Source organism: Arachis duranensis, unplaced genomic scaffold (genome assembly GCF_000817695.3).
Source record: "Arachis duranensis cultivar V14167 unplaced genomic scaffold, aradu.V14167.gnm2.J7QH unplaced_Scaffold_165934, whole genome shotgun sequence".
NCBI lineage: Eukaryota > Viridiplantae > Streptophyta > Magnoliopsida > Fabales > Fabaceae > Arachis > Arachis duranensis.
Window position 1 is genome coordinate 414971 of NW_026264258.1, and position 16845 is coordinate 431815.

Sequence of the window (16845 nt, forward strand, 5' to 3'; positions counted from 1 at the left end):
AGCCGGCAACTCATCTGACCCCTGTCTGGTTGCTATCGCCGCCGGAGGAGTATGCTGAAGACTTTCAAAAGCTTGGCCGCCGTTAATCTGTCTTGACTCCGTGGTCGCAACCTGATCTCTCGACAGCGCTCTCGTACCAGTTGAAGCTGTGCATTTATATAGAACCTATTCAACCCCCTAAGATTCAGAGCAGTGAGAGGACCCCTCGCCAAATTCCCTTCGAAGCCTCCGCCTGGACATGGCATCCGTGGCCCTCCTAAGTCGCCGCCGCTGAATCCGCCCTGGTCCTCCTCTACCTCTCGATCCTGCAGCTCCCACTCTGTAACAGCCTCGCCTCGGGTTGCATGCAATCTTCTGTCTCAGATCCTTTAGGATCTGGATAAAACCTGCCTTTCCTGCCTTGAATTTTGGTTCGAGCCTTTCCTGTTTTGTCTGCCGCAAGATGAATTTATGGAGGATCTTTTCTGCTCCTAGCTGGCGATCTATGCATGATGCTGGCGCCACCGCATTAAGGATGACGACGGGGACCACCACCTTGACCCTCAGCAGTTCCCGTGCCTTCCCACCATTGCCTTTCCTCGCCGTCTTGCATTGGTCCGTCCCAGCTTCTTCCCGACAGGAGTTTGGAGCAAGAAAAGCCCTTTCCGACCCACTTTCTCCCTTGCCCAGAATTCGGAATTCCGCAGCACCACTAGAATCGTCTTGGATTGCAGCTGATCTTCTGTCTCAGATCCTTGATGATCTGGATAAACCCCTAACCTTCCTCTCTCATTACCTGGTTCGAACACTTCCAATCTCCCTGCTCACAATCTTCTTTTTGTTCTTTTGTAATTACTGTTTCACATCTGAGCCTCTCTTGTAATGATGCTTTGTATGTCTACAGGTGGTTTGATGCTCCAATTTGCTTGTAATGTGTCTGATTCTGCTGCTTTGGCCACTGCATGCGCTAGCCGATTCCCGTTCCTGGGGGTCCAAGTTATTCCCTTCTCAGGTAGACTTTCCATTAAAATATGAATGTCTTGGATTATGGCCAACGCCTCACCTAAAGCTGTGTTAGATTTAATTGCTTGAACTAGCTTTAAGTTGTCAGATTCTATTAGAGTTCTGCCTATTTGTAGATTATTTACTATGATCAGTGCTTGTCTTATAGCCTGAGCTTCTGCAATAATACTTGATTTGGCCTGAATTTTACCTGAGAAGCCTAATATGATCCTCCCCTTATGATCTCTGATTACCACAGATATTGCACCTCTTCCAGTATCCTTCTTGAAGGCTGCGTCAACGTTTGCTTTCAACCAGTTCTCAGGGGGAGGTCTCCAATTCAGCAGGTTAGTTTTGCTCCTATTTACTTCTATTTTCTGTGTCTGCTGTTTATCTGCTAGTTTCCAGTATGTTGCCTCTAGTGTTATTGCCCTGCAAATTGTCCATCTAGGATTTACCTGCTGTTGTTGAAATATCTTGTTGTTCCTCGTTTTCCATATTTCCCACCTGAGAAATCCTAGTTTGCTTATTCTCCGCTCCTGGTCCCCTCCACCACCTGCTCTCAATTTCTTGATGCATTCGACCATCCAATTACCGATTGAGGTAACTGTCTCTTTTGTTGGGATCCATTGGCATTCCGCTCCGAACCATGTTGCCCTAGCCCAATCGCATAGTAGTAGTGCATGTTCTATTGTCTTTGAGCTTTTTAAACATATTTGACAGATTGGATCTGATGCCATTTTTCTTTTGTATAAGTTAGAGCCTACTGGTAATATATCATGACATGCTTTCCATATAAACATTCTAATCTTCTGCGGGACTTCCATTCTCCACACCTCCTTCCATATCTCTCTTTTATCTTCACTCGTTGATGGATTTCCAAATTTTATTCCCTGCCCAACTCTCCTTGCAGCATAATATCCAGTTCTTATTGAGTAGTTTCCATCTTCCCTCCATGGCCAATACAAGTTATCCTCTCTGTTTATTGCGCTAACTGGGGTGCTAAGGATCTCATTGCAGATTTCTTGGGAGAATTTGCTTTCAATCTTCCTTTTGTTCCACCCTTCCCCACTTACAATAAGATCCTTTACCCTCGCATCATCTGTGCTGTTTATATTCAGAGGCCCGCTCCTTCCAGCAATCCAATTATCTTTCCAAATGCTGACTTTGGAACCGTCTCCTATGCTCCATTTTGCGTTTTCTCTTAGTAGCTCTCTTCCATGTAGTATGCTTTTCCAGACCCATGAGGCGCCCTTTTTACCCTTCGCTGTCCAAAAGTTGCCGCCCGGAAAGTAAATCGATTTCAGTATTTGTACCCAGATTGCATTCGGGTTCTTCAATGCTCTCCATGCTTGTTTTGCAAGGTAGGCAGTATTTTGCTTTTCCAGGTCCTTGAACCCCAGCCCCCCATCTCTCTTACTCTCAGTAATGCTGTCCCATTTCTTCCAATGGATGCCCCGTTCCTTCCCCGATACTGCCCACCAGAATCTTGCTACCTTAGCACAAATCCTCCTGCAAAAACTCTTAGGGAACTTTATGACATTCATGATATATGATGGCATTGCCTGAATTACTGCCTTTATTAGTGTTTCTTTGCCTGCTTGATTCAGCAACTTTTCCTTCCATCCTTCTAGTTTATTCATGATCTTCTCTTCAATCCATGCTAGAGCCTTGTTTTGAGATCTTCCCCACATAGATGGTAACCCCAAGTATTTTCCTGGCGTGTCCCATGTTTTCATTCCTAAAATATCCTCTATATTTACCCTCGTTTGTATCGATACTTGGCTTCCAAAGGAAATGCCTGACTTGTTCATATTGATCCTTTGTCCGGATGCTTCTGTGTATTCATTTAGCACGGTTATAATCTGATATATCTCCTCCTCATCCGCTTTCGCAAATATGATACAATCGTCTGCGAACAACAAGTGAGTAATTGCCGGAGCTGTTGGGGCTATTTTAAGACCTGTTATATTGCCTTTCACCTTTGCGTCCTGCATTAGGATCGTGAATACCTCAGCTGCTAAAATGAAAAGGTATGGGGATAATGGATCCCCTTGTCTAAGGCCCCTCTGAGGCTTGATCCTCTTCGATAGCTCTCCATTAACCTTTACCCTATAACTTGCACTTCTTACACATTTCATTACCAACTCAACCCATTTTTCAGCGAACCCGAGTTTTATGAGCACCTTTTCAAGGAAATCCCATTCAAGCCTGTCATATGCCTTGTTCATGTCCAACTTAATTGCCATATTTTGCGATCCCTCTCTTCCTCTTTTGTTCAGGCTATGATAAACTTATTGAACAATAACTACATTATGCTCTTTTTAAAAAGCCATGAGCATAAATACTCCCTAGGCAAACACCTTTTGTTACTACATCACATGCATCAGCCACAAGTTTAGATTGTGTTTGTGTGTTTTGGACTTTTGGCTATGAGCCATGAGATAGTTAAAATCGTGATTTTTTTTTCGGAAATCTTGTACCACATTTTTTTGGCCAAAAATGTATTGAATTGGGCTCACATGGTTCACCCAGACGAAACAAATAAAATAATTCAACAGTAGTGCTCCTCTTAAAGAAAAAAAAGAGGAAGGACTTGCAAAAAATCAATAAATTTTAAAAATAAAAATATTTTTTAATCAATTTTAAAAAAATCACATAAAAATTTAATTTGTAAAATCTTTTGAACAAATTTTTGTCATCTTAATTTTGTAATAAAATTTTTGTCAATATATATAATTATGAAGAGAAGACTTATGGAATGAAAAGATTACAAAGAATTTCGTATTGATTATTACATTACAGAATTAAGATTGTAGAAGTGAGGGTCTGAGGGACACAACGCAACACAAGAGACAAGACAATGAGAAAGGAGTAGGAAAGAAGCCGGCCATAGCATTCGGATTGGATGACTTGTTGTTGTTCTTCTTCTTCAACTTCCATCTGAAAATCAGAGATCGTTTTCAACGGAATGGGGTGGGGCAACACTAACAACAATGAGATATGGAAGGCCCATGGGGCCATGGCCATGGTTCAGCTCTTCAGCGGTGGCTATCACGTAATTACCAAATTAGCCCTCAACGTTGGCGTCAACCAGATCGTCTTCTGCGTCTTCCGCGATCTCCTCGCCCTCTCCATCCTCGCCCCTCTCGCCTTCTTCCGTGAAAGACGCACGCGCCCTCCCCTCACCAAGCACCTCCTCTTCTCCTTCTTCTTTCTTGGATTAACCGGGTGAGCTTCTTCATTCTTCCTCCATCTTTTCAATTACATTGCCCTTTTTTCTTTTCTTTTCTTAATGATTTGATTATTATATGCTCAGGATATTTGGGAACCATCTTTTGTTTCTTATTGGTTTAAGCTATACTAATCCAACTTATGCTGCTGCAATACAGCCAGCCACTCCGGTTTTTACATTTCTCTTCGCTGTAATCATGGGGTTAGTTTGCTTTCCCCTCTTGCTAATTACTTCAATTTTTGGATGCATATTTGTGGATACATTCATCAACTTATTATTCATGCAGCACAGAAAGAGTGAATTTGCTAAGATATGAGGGTTTGGCCAAGCTTGGTGGAACTCTTGTCTGTGTTTTTGGTGCTATTTTGATGGTTTTGTACCGGGGTCCGGCTGTCGTAGGGTATGCCGAAATGGACTTTGTTTCGCATAATGAAATCAGTGCTAAAGGTCAACCAGAGCCTTCTGGATGGTTGGTTACCGGTTTAATGGATCTTGGACTCGACCATTTTCATCTTGGGGTTCTGTGTTTCATAGGGAACACCTTGTGCATGGCTGCTTTTCTTGCCATTCAGGTATATATAAATATTGCATCAAAGGGAGAGGGAGAAAAGAACTAGCAGTCTTTGTGAATGATTTTCTGTATTCCCATATGTTTGATGTTCATATAAATGTGGAGACTTTGATATGTTTAATGCTTTAATTACCATGAATGATTTTCAGGCACCAATACTAAAAAAATATCCTGCAAACTTATCTGTCATTGCATTTTCATACTTCTTTGGAGCTCTACTAATGGTGATCACATCAATGTTCGTGACAAATGAGGCGACCGACTGGATTTTGACGCAGTCCGAGACACTTGCTGTTATTTATGCTGTGAGTCACCTGAATGTCAGATTAGTTTTCAGTGTTGTGAACATTACTATTTATTGCCAATCATGTTGGACCATTTTCCCTATTCATTGCTTTGAACCTCTTTTTTTCTTTTTTATTGAGCTCATTCGATGAGAGTATGTGTGTTTCTGTAATGGAGGCCATCCACAATGAAGGGAGTATTACTAATAAGAGTCAACCTAGGCATTTATTAACATGATGATGATGATACTGCACTTTTTTTTGCATAGTCAAGAATGAGATGGGATTTCTCTGGTTTACATTTTGGCAGTTTCTTTCTGTATGGTGAAGCAAGAGATGTAAACATGTCTTGCATTGGCAGAAATGTAAGCGAGAAGTTCACTATGCTCACAAATGTTTTCCTTGTTTCTCCAGGGTGTTATCGCATCTGCCCTTAACTATGGACTGATTACATGGTGCAACAAGATATTAGGGCCAGCAATGGTTGCTCTTTATAATCCACTTCAACCTGGTGCTTCTGCTCTCTTGTCTAGAATTTTCCTTGGAAGTCCAATTTACATGGGAAGGTATGTCTCCTATTTTGATGCATTGTTCAATAAGTAGTAGACATTAACATCAGCACAACACACCACTTCATTTTTTTGTTTTCAAAATAGATTCTTTTAGGACTTGTTCAAGATGGCTTATCTAGTTGAAGAGCTTAGGTTGTGTTCGGTAAGTACCTTGTATTATAAAATACAGAAACATTGAGATAATGGACATAAAATTGAGCATATTCTCATAGAGCAATGACATTTTGCCTGATTTTGTATTTGTCTCGGTCTCCATAGTTTTATGCCTCTCAGTTTTTGTTCTGTAACAGTTATCAAACAAGGCTTTACCTAACTCCTCTTAAATCCTTGTCAAATTTTGTTGTCACAACTTTCTTATTCGTTTTTTTTTGGGACAACAACAGCATTCTTGGAGGTTCTTTGATTATTACTGGTTTGTATGCTGTTACATGGGCATCATTTAGAGAAAGACAAGCATCAAGTGGAGTTCTTCCTCATCATCATCATCATCATGGATCTTGGGTCTCTGATGACAAGAGTTCATATCAGAGAGGTCTCATCCTCCCCAGCTTAACCCCAAAGCCTTCTGATTAACAAAAATTAATTGAGTTATGGAATACGTTGTAAAAAAAACCCTTGATTTTTTTCATGCTCTTGCTGTCATCATATTTACATATAGCTGTTTTGATGAACTAGTATTAGTAGAATTGACATAAAAAAATTTGTTGAGTATACTTTCAAATCGGCTTAAATATATTCAGTTTCTATAAGTTTGTAGACCATTTTAAATTTTGTTTTCGTTTTGATCCTTACAAAATTTTGTAAGGTGATTATATAAAATTTTAAATGGGAAAAATATAGATAAGTTAAAAATTAAAATATTTGGTGATGGTAGAGGGTGGAAATTAAGATATTGAAGGACAAGTAACATCATATGACTGAGCTAATGTTGCTTAATTATATCTAACAATGACTTGAAAATGAATGAATCCAACTTGGTCTCTCTATACAATTCTTAATTTCTTGTAGATCATGAAATCCTATTCTATTTTCAGTAGGTAACGAAAGGTCAAAAATGAATTAGAAGTAGATTTCATTCCTACCTTTTTCAATAATATGAGTTTTTATTTCAAGGTCTTTTAATATTTAAGTATATTCAAGTTTTTTTTTTCTGAAATTCCTAAGTAAATGTTTGTATTTCTCAAAAGATTCATATTATAATTAAATTAATTAAGGTATTAATTCTTGAAGAATCTAAACTTTTGATAGCAAAAGAGTAGTCGAATATATTCCAAAAACAATAGTAGGAATTAGAACCTAGAGAGTTAAAATTATGCGACCACTTTGGTCCATCTCATTAGAAGTGCCAAAGTGGTTTTTTGAACTGAAGATTTTAAAAGTGGAGTCATGTAGTTTGGTTTAAATTTTAGAAGGATTAAACATAGGAAAATAAACCAAATAGACACTTATAATAATTTAAGATTAAGTTGACTCTCTCAAAATTACTTGTGGCCATATAGATTTATTTTTCATTCAATAAAAATACTTTTGAGATAAAATGTCATACTATTTCTATATCATACATTTAAAAGTAATTTTATTTTCCTATTCAAATAAAAATTGAAGTTTGAAGTGTTAAATCATACAAAGTCCTAAATTTTTTCAATTTTCATAATCATTAAAAAAACCCAACTTTGGATCAAAGTCATTTTATTCAAGATATAAGGAAAAAAAAAAGTGATCTTCTCCTTCCTTTGTTTTTTTGCTGCCTTTGAAACTAACCAAAACAATCCACGTTCCACAGATCCATTAGCAGAGAGAGAGAGAGAGAGAGAGAGAGAGAGATCTGCGTAAAACTTGATTCATTCTCTTCCCAAAGATCTCATCACTCCCTTAACAGAACAGAACCACCAACCCACCCACCCATCATCAACTTTCACTAATTTACATTCCCCACCCCCCTAAACTCTACTTTATTTGCATTCAGCTCCCTCCACAACCACCGCCACCACCACAACCACTATGTTTGATGCATAAACCAAATGCCACATAACAACGTAACTACCCAAACAACTCACTGCCAAAACCAAACATGGTCTTCGGCAAGAACAACCTACGAATCTCTTCCTCACTTCAGGATCTCTCCTCGTATCGCCACCTCACCAACAACAACGATGATGATGCCATCTTCGCTTCAGATCCTTTGGATCCAATCCATTTGAAGAAATCCCAGTATCTCCTCAAAAGTGAAAACTTTGCGTCAAGTTTCTCCAAATCCAAGCCGGTTCAGGGTCCCAACCCGGTTCGCAGAAAATGGGTCAGGTCCATTTTCTTCTGTATGTGCCTCTTTCTCTTCATTTTTTTGGTTTACATGGTTGTTACTTCTTATTGGAATAATGGGTCGGGGAATTACTATGTTGTTCTTGATTGTGGTAGCACTGGTACTAGGGTTTATGTTTACCATGCTGAGATTGAGCACACAGAGGATACTAGTCTTCCTATAGTTGTGAAATCGATGAAAGATGGTTTGGGAAAGAAGAGTGGTTTGATGAGTGGTAGAGCTTATGATAGGATGGAAACTGAGCCTGGTCTTGATAAGTTGGTGCATAATGTGTCTGGCTTGAAGGGTGCATTGAAGCCGCTCCTTAAATGGGCTCAGAAGCAGATACCGGAGGATTACCACCGCAGAACTTCACTTTTTTTGTATGCTACGGCCGGTCTCCGGAGGCTGCCGGTTGAGGACTCGATGTGGTTGTTGGACAATGCTTGGAATGTGCTTAAAGGATCGCCTTTCGTGTGCCGCAAGCAATGGGTTAAGATCATCACGGGGACGGAGGAGGCTTATTTTGGATGGATCGCACTTAATTATCACAGTGGGATATTGGGCGTTAAGCCGAGGAAGAGGACTTATGGGGCGCTTGATTTGGGGGGTTCGTCATTGCAGGTCACGTTCGAGGGTGATCAGCACGTGAATACTGAGACTAGCTTGTTTGTTAAGATTGGATCGGTGAACCATCATCTCACGGCATATTCACTTGCAGGGTATGGTCTTAATGAGGCATTTGATAAATCCGTGGCACATCTTTTTGACAGAGAGTTTAGGTCGAAACATGTGGATTTACCTAGGCAGAAGATAGAACTTAAGCATCCTTGCTTGCATAAAGGGTATAAGGAGCAATTCACTTGCTCTCGTTGTTCTTTTAATAATCAGGTAGGAGGCAGTCCTATAGGTAATGGGAACATGTTGGATAAAAAAGGAGGATCAGGAGTTCCACTTGTGCTTGTAGGTCATCCAAATTGGCAACAATGCAGTGCACTGGCGAAAGTGGCAGTCAATTTGTCTGAGTGGTCTGATCTCAGCCGGGGACTTGATTGTGAAGTGCATCCTTGTGCCCTACGTGACAATCTTCCACGCCCGATGGGCCACTTTTATGTGATCTCTGGATTTTTTGTGGTGTATCGATTTTTCAACCTAAGTTCCGACGCCACACTTGAAGATGTTTTGGAAAAGGGTAGGGATTTCTGTGGTAAACGATGGGACATTGCAAAAGGAAGTGTTGCTCCTCAGCCCTTTATTGAGCAATATTGCTTTAGAGCGCCATATATTGCATCACTGCTGAGAGAAGGTTTGCACATTACTGATAATGATATAACTGTTGGATCTGGAAGCATCACTTGGACACTTGGGGTTGCTTTGCTGGAAGCTGGGAAGGCATATTCTGCCAGATTTGGGCTTCGCAATTTTGATTTACTTGACACGAAGATAAATCCTCTCATTCTTATTCCCATTTTGATCCTTTCCTTTATTCTACTTCTTTGCGCTTTATCATGTGTTAGCAATTGGATGCCAAGATTTTTCTGGAGGCAATATCTTCCCCTTTTCAGGAATAATAATGTGTCCAATATACCATCACCTTTCCGGTTCCAAGGATGGAGTCCTATCATATCTGGTAAGCTATTGAAATGCTATTTAATCATTAAGTTTATACTAGTATTGTACATTTGTAACCCATGAACCATGATCATATTGCTGCAATTTTTGTATTTGTCACAAATATGCATCAAGTCTTTTCTGTGTCATTTTAAGTTTATCAATAAATATAGCTGGGTACCTCTTTTGGATTGTGTGGTCTATGTAACCATTTCCGCCCTAATTGGTGACAACATTTGGTTGTTTTGTATATAGAGTGGTCTATTGGTAATATTTCTTTATGATAGAACCTTGAAGCCAATGTTCCTATGGTGTTTGCAGGGGAATCAAGGATAAAGACGCCACTTAGCCCAAAAATCACAGGTCCACAAGATAGACCATTTAGCCTTGGGGTTGATAATAGTGTCGGCATCCAGCTTGCAGAATCTTCATTTTACCCGTCAGTCAGTAGTGTTTCACATAGTTATTCCTCAAACAATTTAGGGCAGATGCAGTTTGAAAGCAGTAATATGGGTACCTTCTGGTCACCCCACAGGAGTCAAATGCGCCTGCAGAGTAGGAGATCACAATCTCGCGAAGACCTGAATTCCTCGTTGAATGAAGCAAACATGGTCAAGGTTTAGGGCATCATCTTCTGGAAACTGGTACAATCGCACTAATATCTTCCGCTATAGTTACAATTTTTCTTTTAATAGACACTGTTAATTCTTTAGTTGTGCTTTATCGATATTACATCCTACATATATTCATTCCTTTCTATAAGAGTTGGCTAAAGCTAATAGTAAAGCAAATACATATTCTTTTACAGATTGTTCTTTCTATAGTTCAAGTTTTTGAAAGTTAGAACAAGTTCCTTACCGACTGATGACATTTCCACCCATTTCTCCTATGTAATTCATTCATAGACTACCATATAAACAACAAACTTTATGTCTAGATATATGAATTGTAAGCCAAACAAATTGTACAGCCCAAGATGAAAATTTTCTGGACATCGATTGAGCCTAGACATCCTGCTATTGTATTTTCACAGGAAAGACAATTTATCATATTATAATGTTATTTGTCTCTTAATTTTCACCCCAAGTTGTAAATACATGTTCCAGCATTTCAGTTCTTTTGTCATGGAGATGACTGTGGTGACTGAGGAAGATGTTTCTGGATCGATTAACTTCTCACGAGTCTCGCTTCTAAACTCGCTTCTTCCACAAGTTGCCTAAGCGCAAACAAGTACTATTGTTCATCATTCTCCTTTGTACTGACTACTGTTTTGGTGCTTCAACTTCACAGCCTTGAGGTGTTAATTGTTATATTGAAGCATCAAACTCTAACAACAAGGACAAGAAGCATTTGTTTCAGGAAGCTTCTGAGATTAATTGATTTGTGACTCTTTTGTGCATACCATTCTTTAGACTAATAAACCACCATTAACAAAGTGATTTTGATCTCCATTTGTTGACTTATGAACGAGGAAAATTGGGCAAGTTGTAAAAATTAAACGATGGGGAAAGGTTGTAACATGGCACAATACCTCATATACGGCAAATAAGCTTATAGTCAAGTTGCATATTTCAATTTTCAAGCAATTTAAACACTTTTTAAATGACAAATGGTACTTTCCACTTGAATATTTATAAAGAAATCTCAAAGCAGCATTGGTGTGATGACTTTTTAGTAATGTCGACTCAGATGTTTTAAAGAAAAAAAAAAGGTATTGGTTTTATGTATCCTTAAAAAAAGGTTTAGCTTTATGTTGGCCATCTATATTTATCTACATGAATGATTGTAGTATTGCTTTAGGTTATGCATGAAGCAATTTGAGACCTAAGAAACCGTATATGACACTAAAAAAGATGCAACAAAAGTGATTATAACATATTAACGTAACATCGGCCGGGTTAAATTTATCTCTGTTTTTTGCATTCTAACTTGTTAACTGATTATAATGACAAGAGCATGTTTTTATCTTACATTTGTTTCTCACACCTAAAGAAAACAAAAGAAACTTCCTAGTACACTTTCATAACAGGCAAGTTCATTGTCGATTCTTTGAGGACTCAAATCAGTTTATTTGTGAATTTGGTTAAAAATATAAGGACTTGCTAACCAGGCATTTGAGATAGATGCATTAAGAATTCCATTTGGAGCTGTTCCTAACACACAGTTTCTTCCAATTCTTCCACTAGAAACAGACACTTAACATGCACTAATGACATTGCGTTTAGATTCTCTTTTTAAGATAGTAAACACATTAATTCGTTTAGTTCATATACATAAACAAAATTCTTGACAAGTTATGCTACGAAGCAGAACCACCACCCCGTCCACGTGCCACCACTTGTGGCGGAACCGGCAGCTTCAGCCGCAACCGCAACACCATCATCCTCTCTTCTCTCTCTATATCTTTGACATTTCCACTCACTGAGAAGTTAAAATAATATAAATGAGTCTAATCTTTAAAAAGTAAAACCATGCTTTTTTTTCTTTTTTGTGTGAAAATTCTTAGTCCTCTAATTAGACCCTACCTGCCTCAGATCTATTGTAATAATAATTATCTTCTTTTCTTTCGCAACCTCCAACTACCCACTCTCTTCTTTCTGCTCCGACCACCGGTAACGAACACTTTCACTTCATCTCACTTATCACCGATGCCTATCGTAATTTTCCTAATGAATTATTTAACGATTTGATTTGCAGCGCCGATATTAGAAAACTTTGAAGCTATTTCTTATTGTGTAGTGTTATGGCGCGAACGATGGAGTGGGCGGCGAGGGCGGAGCACTTGGGAGGAGTGCCTCGGAAGCTGGTGATAGGCGCAGTTGGCGCATTCGCCAAAACGGTGTCGTGTCTTATGAACAGAACCACCGTTCACAACGCCGACACTCTCTTCCGCCTCGTTCGTTCTAGAACCCCCGGCGTCCCCTTAATCACCGTCAGCAACCACATGTCCACGTCAGCACTCCCTCAAACCCTCTCTCTCTATATTGTTTGTTGATTGCTAGTTGCTCCTGGAGCAAGAAACTTCCTTGTTCTGCTCTGTAATATATGCACAATTTGATATTATAGCAGGACTAGTTGTAAATGATTCAAATGATATGTAGCATTGTGTAACATTCCTAATTATCCTCTAACTACTAAGTGTAGTAGAAAATTAGATGCTTTCAGTGTCTTAGATCTTAAATAGCAATCAATTCTTCCATCATTTTGTATTTTGGAGGATATATGAGGGAGATAAATTGATTCTCTTTTTCTTATGTAGAGAGCATGTTAGAATGTCCGATTTGAGGATTTGTTTTTGGAACTTTTCTTAGGTTGGATGATCCGGCTATGTGGGGATTCAGGGGCTTTCCCATCTTTAATACCAAGTTAGCTCGATGGGTGCTAACTGCTGAAGATATATGCTTTAAGAATGCAGTGCATTCATATATTTTTCGGGTTGGTAAGTAACACTAAGTCTCAGTTTTGATTATCCATGTTTCAGTTTAATTAGGCTAGACTTCTTTGAAGAGATTGCAATTTAGAATCATTGTGCTAGGCTAGGCTAAGCCTTTATAGTGTTTTGTATAAAAGGACAATGAAAGGGACTTGATGTTCTGATTAAGTTACTGGGCTGTTGCATTTTTTCGGTGTTGGGGTGGGGGGAGGAATTTCTTAGATGAGGCGGCAACAAAGGTAAAGATTGCACATTGAGAGATACATTCTGCTAAACTTACCTGAGAAGTAGAGGTTGCTGGGATTGTCCAACATTAGGAAAAAATTCCTTGGGGTCAAATCTTTGATCTTTTATTATGTATTGTCCATACTTTGTAATGTCTGGCGGAAATCCATTTCAATTCCATTTAGTAATTTTATGGGTTTCTTGAAGCTTATTAAACTATTAATCAAAATGTGCTGAAATGGTTTTCTGTTTGTTTTCGTAGTGTACTGTTATCTTGTTGTTCTAAAATGATAACTTACACAGGGAAATGCATACCTATTACAAGAGGTGGTGGAATTTATCAAGAGCACATGAATGAAGCTCTTGAGCGCTTAAATGATGGAGAATGGGTATCTATGTAACCTAATATTTTACGTCCACATAGGCTTAACTCTTTTTATGATGACACTTTTGGTAATTTACATCAAGTGTTGGGCTATTGTGGATTTATTATGGTCCTCTAGCACTGTTTAAGAGTTTGTTTTTCTTTTCCCTTGTGTTTCTCAGCTATGATTGTAATTGGATTACAGAGTTTTAAAGTAACGTCTTCTCATGAATTAATCTCTCTTTTTTTTACTACAGTTCTTTATGTCTCATTTTCAGTTATGCTTTTGCAGGTGCATACATTTCCAGAAGGAAAAGTGTACCAAGACGATGCACCAATTAGGCGATTAAAATGGGGGACTGCTAGTCTAATTGTCCGTGCACCAAAAACTCCAATTATATTGCCAATTGTCCATCATGGTTTTCAAGAGGTAACTCTAAGCATTGTGCTGATTACTTATAAAACTTATCTTTATAATTTCTGGCATGTTCTTAAATGATTGAAAAGTTGTGGTGAGTGCTCATTTCCTTGGTGATAGAATAAATCATCTGTTTGGTAGAAAAACACCATTTATGTTGGCTATTGATGTTTATGTTCTGTTCATATTTTTAGGTGATGCCAGAGAATTATATGTTTGGTAGACGGCCTCCTGTACCATTGTGTAATAAGAAAATTGACATAATTATTGGTGATCCGGTTCAATTTGACCTTCCAGCAATGAGGCAAACGGCTATTTCCGAGTCTCGCAATGCAAAATTTCCTACTAGTGGGTGGCCCAGCACTCCAGATGGTCTGGATGAAGCAGCGCAGAAATGTCTCTACTCTGCAATTTCAGAGCAAATCCGTGCTGCCATGGACCGACTAAGGAGTTTTCGTAAAAAAATTCTCAAGTCATAGGTTTAAACCTATCTAAGCTCAGTTAGATCTTGAGTTTATAACATTTGTATGATTGTGTGTTTGTAGTTGATGATTTTGTAGGACTATTTTACTTAGAATTCCTAAATGAAGTACCATATATACAAGTTCATAGGGGGAGGTGGGTTACCTTCCATGCACAGCCCAAAATTAGATGGGCTAACAAATATTTCAAAAAGCAATTCTTTGAGAAAAGAAAAATGTCGATGTTTTGCAATTTTGTAGTGCTGTCAACTTGTCATGTCATGTGACGTAGGAGAGGTTGAAATAAACAGCTGGAAGCCTGGAACAAGCATTCTAGGAAGGCTCTGGTAATTCAAGTGGGGACCTCATTCTTCATTTCTTTAATCCTTTATGTATAATGCACAAGATCCTAATCCATGCTTTAATGTATTGTGCAATATCTATGTTTATTTGTCCGTGTGGTTCAGGTCCTATATAGTTTGCACCATTGTTTTGTGTTCCAGCTCATCCCTCATTTTTTTGCTGGTAAGTTTTGCAGCACAGAGAGAATCATCATCCTCTGCTTGTGAGAAAAACTCAAATTATTGTTAGCTTAAGCGAAGGATTACAGCTATTAGGCTCTGAAAATCCAATATTTAACGGCCCCATTTGCAAAAAGGTAAACTTGCAGCCAAGAATTTATACAGTGCTTTGTACAGTTTAATAATTGAGTTGTATGGTATTAAAAAAGTTTTTATGTGTAATTATCACAATCCTTACAGTACAAGTTAGGAGTGTGTTCTAATTTACACCATGTGGTATAGCCCGTGATTTGACATGAAGAAATGCATATTGTGCATAAAACAATTATGTTGCAATTATTTTGTATAAAGTAATCTAGTGATCTTTTGATAATAAAAGGAGTTGATGTAAAAGGTGTAATGATTAATTGATGCATTGTTTTCATCAAAGTTCTTTTACAATAATTTCAGATACAATTATAGGTTTTGCTAACCAATGTTTGGACACCATGTTCAAGGCACACAATAGACATAGTATCTGTAACAAACAAATCTTCAATTAATCTATTGTTCTCTTGTGTTCTTTATAATGATGATAATGTGGTTTACAATTTACAGATTTTGGTATGGAGTGTATCTCTTGCTTTTGTAGACTAAGTATATAAATCCATTAATCCCTTATATAAAAGCGTATAATAGACTTACCCAAAAAAAAAGAAGCATATAATAGAGGGGGAAAAGCACATAATGTTTGTGTGACTCTTCTAATAAATTGCAGTTCTTGTGACAACAAATATAACAATAGAGGTAGAAGAATGGATCTACAACTTTAACACACTTTATATGATATAAGAAACACATAGTACTATCTTGTTTTGTAGTGATCATTTTGAAATGAGAAACTACAAGAGAGTTGGGTCAATATTTGGTTAAGAACCTTGTTGTTACCTCATGTGGACTATAGCATAACATACATCAACATGTGTGAGCAGTGTTGAATTATTGTGTCCATGAGCATCTATTTCGATCTATCTTTGATGAATAACAGCACGAGTTCATCAAATGGAAATTTCCAACCTAAAAAGCATTAAGGGGGACCATTTGATCTGTCGTATTTTTTTATTAATTTCTTCAAGAAGAAAATGTGTTATTTACATATAAAGTTTGTGTCCTGTTTTATGAAAAATAATTAGTTGGATCAAGTGTTATATAACCTAAAATTCTAGAAAATAAAAAATAAACAATTTACGACCAAAAATGAAAAACCAGTTCATTTAAAGGAGGACACTATCAAATAAAAATTTGTCTAAGTGGTTACCTAATGTTGCCTTTTTCCAACTACTAGTGATGATTTGTAATCAAGTTTTTTTTTCCCCTTTTACGGGGTTATTGCAATTTGGTCCACCATACCCCAATTGAAGAGTAAAGACTAAAGAATGCTCCTCAACTTTCTCATGCATGTCTTTATTGCCAAAAGAGACCCCTCCTAGATTGCTCTCCTTGGTTGTTGGTTAGAGTAACTTCTAAGGTTGCCTTGCCTTTCATATTATTATTGTTGTTTAAGTAAATGGTGAAATTTGTCCCGAAAGATTATCCATTTTTTAAATTGATTTCTAAAAATTTTTTTCATCAAATTTATTCTTTAATAATTTTAAATTAGTCATATTAGTCTTTTCGTCACTTCTATTATTTATGGTGTCAGAGTTTGCTATTATAAAATGTTAAATGACAGCACAATACATACCTAATAGTCTTAATTGGTTATTAATATAATAAATTTATCAAATTAAATTAAATCAACTCCAAATTGAAAAAATTTAATCCTCAAGATCCCTTTCATTTAAGGTTAATTTTGATTCAATTGTATAAACTTATTACAGTGATAACTAAT

The 16845-nt window shown here is 37.8% G+C and overlaps 3 protein-coding genes across 5 annotated transcripts; all 3 read left to right on the top strand.

The window, feature by feature from the left end:
- Nucleotides 1-3793: 3793 nt before the first annotated feature.
- Nucleotides 3794-6392, top strand: LOC127743905 (WAT1-related protein At4g19185). Of its 2 annotated transcripts, none has more exons than XM_052256115.1 (6): nucleotides 3794-4212; nucleotides 4301-4417; nucleotides 4503-4788; nucleotides 4937-5092; nucleotides 5486-5637; nucleotides 6027-6392. In XM_052256115.1, the coding sequence occupies exons 1-6, from the start codon at nucleotides 3953-3955 to the stop codon at nucleotides 6214-6216; spliced, it is 1161 nt and encodes a 386-aa protein (XP_052112075.1). In that variant the 5' UTR covers nucleotides 3794-3952; the 3' UTR covers nucleotides 6217-6392. The 2 variants fall into 2 exon arrangements, with proteins under 2 accessions (XP_052112075.1, XP_052112076.1); XM_052256116.1 differs by having other exon boundaries at nucleotides 4118-4212; nucleotides 4374-4417.
- Nucleotides 6393-7367: 975 nt separating this feature from the next.
- Nucleotides 7368-11131, top strand: LOC127743904 (probable apyrase 7). The gene is made up of 3 exons (XM_052256114.1): nucleotides 7368-9572; nucleotides 9875-10197; nucleotides 10660-11131. Exons 1-2 carry the CDS (start codon nucleotides 7715-7717, stop codon nucleotides 10174-10176), a joined length of 2160 nt encoding a protein of 719 aa, XP_052112074.1. The 5' UTR covers nucleotides 7368-7714; the 3' UTR covers nucleotides 10177-10197; nucleotides 10660-11131.
- A 729-nt stretch (nucleotides 11132-11860) lies between these two features.
- Nucleotides 11861-14897, top strand: LOC127743866 (N-acylphosphatidylethanolamine synthase). Of its 2 annotated transcripts, none has more exons than XM_052256043.1 (6): nucleotides 11861-12165; nucleotides 12251-12505; nucleotides 12865-12992; nucleotides 13515-13600; nucleotides 13868-14005; nucleotides 14188-14897. In XM_052256043.1, the coding sequence occupies exons 2-6, from the start codon at nucleotides 12297-12299 to the stop codon at nucleotides 14470-14472; spliced, it is 846 nt and encodes a 281-aa protein (XP_052112003.1). In that variant the 5' UTR covers nucleotides 11861-12165; nucleotides 12251-12296; the 3' UTR covers nucleotides 14473-14897. The 2 variants fall into 2 exon arrangements, with proteins under 2 accessions (XP_052112003.1, XP_052112004.1); XM_052256044.1 differs by having other exon boundaries at nucleotides 14198-14392.
- Nucleotides 14898-16845: the final 1948 nt, after the last annotated feature.